The sequence below is a fragment of the Egretta garzetta genome, unplaced genomic scaffold, assembly GCF_000687185.1.
Source record: "Egretta garzetta isolate BGI_Z169 unplaced genomic scaffold, ASM68718v1 scaffold112, whole genome shotgun sequence".
Classification (NCBI taxonomy): Eukaryota; Metazoa; Chordata; class Aves; order Pelecaniformes; family Ardeidae; genus Egretta; species Egretta garzetta.
Window position 1 is genome coordinate 3,001,239 of NW_009258884.1, and position 7,694 is coordinate 3,008,932.

The 7,694-nt window shown below is 39.1% G+C and overlaps 1 protein-coding gene across 2 annotated transcripts in view; it reads right to left on the reverse strand.

Moving 5' to 3' along the window:
- NSRP1 (nuclear speckle splicing regulatory protein 1) overlaps positions 1-7,646 on the reverse strand; it is a 17,524-nt gene extending 9,878 nt beyond the window's left edge. The window contains exons 1-2 of one of the 2 annotated variants that reach the window (XM_009633981.2): positions 7,334-7,646; positions 6,659-6,746 (exon numbers count right to left, since the gene is read on the reverse strand). In XM_009633981.2, coding sequence (XP_009632276.1) covers positions 6,659-6,746; positions 7,334-7,353 — 108 coding nt within the window. In that variant the 5' untranslated portion in view covers positions 7,354-7,646. Of the gene's footprint in view, positions 1-6,658; positions 6,747-6,926; positions 7,297-7,333 lie in introns of those variants that run through there. The other variant, XM_035889584.1, reaches the window with a different exon arrangement.
- Between the last annotated feature and the right edge of the window lie 48 nt (positions 7,647-7,694).

Genomic DNA, 7,694 nt, shown 5'->3' on the forward strand with positions numbered 1-7,694 from the left:
TCTTTCCCTGCAGTCAACCTATTCTTCTGAAGCACAAAGCTTATAGTTTAATATTTTCTGCAAGGAGAAAATGTTTTAACCCTATCCTGTGAAACTACATAAAATCCATGCAAATCAAGAAACTCTTATAGAAATGAGACTCCACAGCCTACCAGCTGTACAAGACCATGGAAGATAGCCTGCACACAATGGAAAAGGATGTGGGGTTTTTTTTAAAAAAAAAAAAACAAACAAAAAACAATGAAAGTAATTACCTCATTCTACTAATACTTCTCACTGTTCTCTCCTATTTCTCATCTCCTTCAGGTATTTATAACCTTCTTTCAGGTTCTTAAGTGCTTGAGCTACCTCCTTATTTTTATCCTGCAGGTAAGGACTTACTGCTTAAAATGTCTTTTTTACAATGCTCCTACACAACCAAAGAACATTCAAACTACTGACCAATGTTTTTGGTTTTTCTCAGCTATGTTCAAATCGCAATGGAGCATGTAAACAATTTACAGCTTTATACCAAAAACTCAATTCAAAAGTTCAAAAGCAAATACCTAAAAAGGCACTAATACCTAAAAACAAATGAGACAACTAAAATTCCATTTTCTTACAGATTTGACTTCTCTGCCTTCCCACCACAATGTCCCAGTCTTCCCACATCCCAGGTCCCAGCTGCAGTTCCTTGATTTCCCTCTGCGTCTCCTGCTTCCTCCCACCTCACCTACACTGGCAGCCAGCCCCTGGCTTCCAGGTCAGCGGAACAGGACCAAGGAAGGTTGAGATCATCTTGTCTTTCTCCTCATCAGGGAATTAACGGGGTCTTTGTCCTACAGTTAGAGACACCTAGTCTCGTTGAATTCACTGGAAATTGGCCAGCACATTCAGAAATTTACTATGGGCAACTGTCAGACAATGAATTGTATAAAGCTCTTTTTAGAAAACCAACAGGAAAATAGCAAATGATTCACCTGAATGTGCCTAGTTTAAAGAATACTTGGGCTCTATTTCTCCTTCTGAGTTGCTACTCATTTGTTGTTTGGAAAAAAAGCCAATTACTGACATCGCATTTTTAGAATTCCTCCTAAACTGCTACTGTAAATGATACAATTTCGAGAGCAGAGGGTGCAGCACCATTTAAGCACAGCCTCAGAAAACAAGTTTTAGTCTGTGACTAGTATCACTTTCAGTGCTGAAGCTGGTTCCTAGGAAGTTACAGCCTTAAATCTGAAGCTGAGAATGTCTTGTAAAAAGTGTCACAACTATTTTAATAGATGCTCTTGAAGCATGTGAGATGCCCGACTTGTTTTTCCCCTCTGACTGCCACAAGAAGTACGAGACATAACAGCTATTATGAATGGAGTATCCCGTATTAGCTTAGCCTGACTCCTAAGGAAAAGCATTTGTGGTTGCTACCAAAACCTCAGGCATGGTACTCAATGACAGACAGTGTAAGACACCACACCATTCCTTTTTTAAAACCAAAGATGCTTCTGCTCTAATACAACCTCTTATGAAAGACCCACGAGGGGGCTTTGCCCTTTAACACTGCCCTTTTGAATTGTCTACATGCTGCTTTGCAGTAGACACATAAAATAAATTACCTTTTTTTTTTTTTTTTTTTTTTTTTTTTAAGTGAAATACATTTTAAAGGGAAATGAAATGCTTCAATGACATTGGGGCAGATTACATGTAGTTTGATTTTAATCTCTCACTACAACCATCTAGTTTTAACTGGATGCACATAAAACTATTTGACCAAACAACAACAACAGGATAATTTGGAGCTCTATCTGATCAGCAAGTGAAAAAAGCACAGATAGTCAGCCTGTTCACAAAATGCAAAGCTTACATTTACTCAACTAGCAAGTCCAAGAGCACTTTATTGTTAAAGACTGAGAAATAGACACTTTCAGAGCAAAATTAATCTCACTGATTTTAGGTGTCTCCTTTAGAATGAGGTAGGTTGCGCCACAGAAGTACCTGCATCTCTACTGACCATACAAGGACCTCAGGGAACTCAAGTGCCGATACCTGCACGCATTTCTATGGATCTCACCCCAGGTCTGTGGCCCTACGTGGCTGTCTCTGAAAGGCCGAGACCTAACTGCTCACTTCATTCTTCTCACATCAGATACGGAATCTCAGACTGTGAGATCTTTGAATTCATGATGCTTTGGTATCAAAACATCTTAAAATGAGCTACTTTCATATATATGTATTCAGAACTGTTAAGGTTGGAAAAGACCTTTAAGATCATCAAATCCAACGTTAACCTTGCACCGCCAAGTCCACAGCTAAACCATGTCCCTAAGCACCACATCTACGCATCTTTTAAATACCTCCAGAGATGAGGACTCAACCACTTCCCTGGGCAGCCCGTTCCAATGCTTGACAAACCTTTTGGTGAAGAAATTTTTCCTCATATCTAATCTAAATCTCCCCTGGTGCAACTGGAGGCCATTTCCCCTTGTCTATTCAGGTGCTTAGGGACATGGTTTAGTGGTGGGATGGCAGGGTTAGGTTAACGGTTGGACTAGATGATCTTAAAGGTCTTTTCCAACCTAAACAACTCTGTGATTCTATTTAGCACTGAATCGTTAAGGCTTGCCCTCATAGAGACCTATATTATCCAACCACAGCCTGCACATGGATGATCACTAAATGTACACGAGGCTCAAGCCTTCACAGGGGCAGGGAGGGAAAAAAAAAAAAAAAAAAAAATCAAGTCAGGCAACAGATTCATCTTAATTCATACACTATAAGAGTCATGGCTACTAGCAGAAGATTAAGAGAAAGAACATGAAAAACAAATCATGTAGTACAGAATTAGCTTTCCTTGGCATTCCCTCCTAACTTCCAGAAACCAGGAGCCCAGGGACTTCCTGAACTGGAGGATGCACCTGGACCATTGTTTGACACCAAGAGCATCCCTTAATTTCCCTAATCCATTTTGAAATCCGTTTCTATTTTTGGCCATGCCACAATATCCTGTGGCAATGAGTTCCACAATTTAATTATACATTGTGTGGAGAAAAAAACCCAAACATTTTCCTTTTGTTTAGATTAAACCAGTTACTTGGCAATTCTGTAACATACCCTACTGCTCATATTACAAGAAACAGCAAAATCACTTTACTTTCTCTGAATCACTCGATTTATACACATCCTCTTGAGTTATTCTTCTCCACTGCCTTCTCCTCACTAATCTCTTTTCTAAAAGCCCCTTTAGTCTACTTAGCCTTATTTTGCATGAAAACTGTTACAGAAACTCTGGTCATGATCAATACTCGTTATTTCACCAGTTTTTTTTTTTTTTTTTAAGTCATACTGTATCATTTGCAAAGTTGTAGAGTCAATGAAAGGATCCATAAGCAAAACCAAAAATCTGAGTCTACAACAGGATATAGTTTTCTGCTTGTTTTCAGTTTCTTCATTTGTGCCTGAATACTTCATTCACCTTTTAGGTGGTCACTAAAAAAACCACCAAATCAAGCTGATACATATCCACACTGACTCCACGATCTCTGAATTTAGTACCTACTGTGGTCTGTGTGCAGTTATTTTTTCAGTAGCAACAAATCAGTTTTGAAAGGCTGGTAAGGTACAGGAATGTATGTTGGGTAATTCTGATACAATAAAGAAACAAAAATTTTATCTGCTGTACCACAGAGATATTTTCAACTAAATTCTGAAAATAAAATAGAACATGGAACAGTGCTCTGGGAATACTGACAAGCCACCTCCGAAAATGCAATACATGAATAAGGGAATAATATTTTTGCAGAAAATGGATGTATCACAAATAACAGTAAGCAAAAATGGCAATTTATTTCTAACATAGCACAGTTTGTTGCTGTAACATCTACTCTCTACAGCAGGCTTTCCTAGGGGTAATGGTCTTCCACATAGTTTTTAAAGACAGCAACAACTCTTCATTATGAAGGCAAATAACAAGTTGCACCAGGGGAGGTTTAGATTGGGTATTAAGAAAAATTTCACCACTGAAAGGGTTGTCAAGCACTGGAATGGGCTGCCTAGGGAAATGGTTGAGTCACCATCCCTGGAATTATTTAAAAGACGGGTAGATGAGGTGCTTAGGGACATGGTTTAGTGGTGGGCTTGGCAGTGTTAACAGTTGGACTTGATGATCTTAAAGGTCTTTTCCAACACAAATGATTCTATGATTCTATATTGGCTAGAAGTAACTGTAATTGCCTGGTTTACTTTTTCTCAGTCAAGATTGTATTTCAAGAAAACTTCCACCCCAGATGTTCTGTTTCTTATGAACTCAAAGATCAGCAGCAGCAGCAACTAACATCCATTAATGTAAAGCCACAGAAAAAAACCCTTTCAAATTCCTTCAGCAAGGGTACAGGCAAAATCTTAATGAAATATGTATAGTAACATTTAAAAAAAGGGAGCAAAAAGTTTGGTATCTAATATATAATCACAGACCAGGTCAGGTGTGTAGATTTCCCAGCACAAACTTTATTAGAGTTCAGTTAAAAATACGTAATCTCCAGACATTTGAGATGTAGTTCTGACTGATAAGGTAGCAGACAGGAAATGAAACCCCTCCCAAATGCTGCTCCTTATCTTGAAAAGCTCTGAAATTATTATTGAACTAATAAAGTAATTTTGCTTTTTTAAAAAATGATCTTCTTTGATAAAGGCAGTTATGAGATTATTACTTTTTGCTGGGTATGTACCATACTGATGAGCATGACAACTTCTAAGAGTCTTTACAGCAGACTCTGGTAGTGAATCTGTCAGCCTTTCTGAAAGGGATGATACTTGATCTGTTAAGCTAGACATTAGCAGACATCATCAGACATTACTATTATTAGAATTATTAGTGTTCACTATTTTGCTTTAATGTTTAGATATTAAAAGAAAATAAGTGAAAAACCACAAGATAGCCCCATACTCAGGAAGGTTCCCAGTCCTACCATGTAAAGTTTAATGACAATAGATTAATTTAAGCTCATTCTTGGGATCTGGAAAATGTGGTGTCAGTCCCTTAATGTAGAGATAGAAAACAAATCCCAAACTGGCAGGGAAAGTGCTCCTGCCACTGAGGACAGCAGACCCACTGCCATCTCCATTAGCTGTATTTTAAGGAAAGCCTCTCTTTAGAGCCACGGTGCCAGCTACGAGCTCAAGTGGAGGGACGCACCTCCTGAGAGCACTGAGGACAGCAGCTAAGTGAGGAAAGAGATGGGATTTAAGACATGTTCCTGTCCTCTCTGTAAGTCCTATAAGCTGCACTGAGGCAGTTTCTTGTTGAGGTTTGAGTGGATGTTACTAGGAAGGCCCTCAGCCCTTTCATGCCCTGGGTAAAGGGAGCTCAGACACCTTCAACAGCAGCACTCTGAATTCTGTAATGGAACCACATACACAGAGGTTGGGAATTGCTAGATTCAGGCTTTCTGTGACGTAAAAGTAACAACTGCTAGCTCATTAAAAGAACATTTTAAAAAAAAAGTTTTGATAATAGGAGTCAGAAACTGACAAAGATTATTTGATGCTTTACTAGCATTGCTATTTTCAACCACACAAAAGAGCATTGTGAAGCTCTAGAGCAGTAAGAACATTTTTGTAACACCTGTTCTGTTTCTAAATTTCAACTTCTTAAATGTTAAAATTCCAGACTATGGGAATATGTAAAGTTTATTTTCTGGGTCTTGTGGAAAAAATTTAAATATGCACATAATGATATCATGAATAAGTTATCACAAGTAATTCCAGATCGATAAAACTCAGGAAATTGTAACATTATGTCCAGAAAGCTCTATCCATGTGGAGAGTTCATCCCCAATTCTGAGTTTCTGTTCTCTACCTCTAAACCATGAAGCTACTGACTTTAAATCCTTCAAAAATTTTGTTTTAAAAGTTGGATTTCTGTAAGGTATCCAAACCAGACTATATACCACACTGGTTCTTGGATGCCCCCCATACTCATAGCAGTACATCAGAAGTCTAATTTTTATAGTGTACAGCACCCTCTACTGGGGCAGGTAGAAAGCTAACATTTCAAAGGTAATACTTAAAATTTTAAAAATTAAAGGAGACTATAGAAAAGAATAGTATCAACGTCATGCAACATAGTCATACATCACACAGTATCTCTTGTGACCATAGAAAAGTTGTGTATTATTCAATCAATACTACAAGTACTGTGAGTACTTCCAGAATTACAAGTAATTCTCATTGCTTGCCTTTTTTTTTTTTTTTTTGCAAACATCATAAAACAATTATATCAAATTTGCGCTGAACGAGCTACAGGATGAAATACACTTAACAACTACACTTTAAAGTTAGTATCTGAGAAACGACTTGATTACTCCTGTCTTCCTATTTGCAGACATATTTACCAGTGATGGCCAACAAATTTCTTTACGAGCTAGATGATACTGTTAACTTGTGCAAATAGGTTGCCACATGTGATGAACTTTTGGAAGAGTTAACAGAAAGTAACTAATAATCAAGTCATCGCTTCCCAGTAACTTGCACTGAAGAAAACACAGATCATTATTTCACACCCAAATCCAAAATGATGACACATATCTCAGTAACAGTGCCATAAGCTGATGCAGGCATTAAGGGTTATAAACAACTAATTTGCAGAATATGGGGCAAATTTCAGAAGAAAAAATGTTGAACTGACCTCTTCATCAGAGTCATCTGCAAACACTGAAAGTTTCTTCGAAACGAGATTTTTCTGTGGCAGTTTCTTTGGCATAATGAGCCCATATCTAGGGAAAAAAGTAAAAAGTTACCTTTAACATTACTTACCACAAAACACATAGCATGTTCCAGAACAAAAATCTACCACTCACAATTTTAGAAACAAAAGATCAGGATCAAGATAATGTATCAAGTATAGACCTGAGCAGCATTTACAGCAGTGCACTCAGCCTTGCCCACACACTTACCAGCTTCTCCCATAGCTATTGCTGGTTTTCATCCAAAGTTTCTGGATGCAATGATCTTCCTAAATTAGGCCACAAATCCCTCTTATCTGGAGGTCTCCAGCTGATTATTTTTTTTTCTCCCCCAGAGAAGTAATAAATTACTACTGTTTAACCTCCAGAGATTTGGTCTTAGTCTACACTAGACAAAACTATGTTTGCTGGGGCAAGAAGTTAATCTATTTTGCACGGCAATTTAAACCACCAACACACAGATACAGCTACAGTAAAAGCCAAGATTTACAGTCACGCAGAGACTGATTAACCGCACACCCAGAACTCCTCTGCTGACACAGCCAACCTCTGTGCTGAGAAACACTTCCTATGTTTTCAGTAATGAGCAATCTCTCAATCAGCGATTTCTCCCCCACCTGCCTTTCCCCCAGTCCATCACTGAGTAAACAGTTCGTCACAGCGTGTAGCGTTCAGCTGGAGAACTCCACGATGCCGTCACCATCGCTGTGACGAACTATTTGCTTCCGTGTGCTCCGACCCCGCCGCGGGGAGCCGAGAACCGAACGGCCGCCCCAGCCGGTGCCGCCGCACCGCGGCCACCTCAGGCCGGTGCTCGGGGAGGTGAGAGGCGGCAGCTGCACCGCGGGTTGTGTGGGAAACCTGAGGGGATTCGGCTTCTTAGGAGTGAAAACTCTCCCTCGGCAACACAGAAGCTGCCTCCCATGCCTTCCCACTGTTTTGGTTTTGTTTCAATAAACACTGTTTTAATTCAGGCCA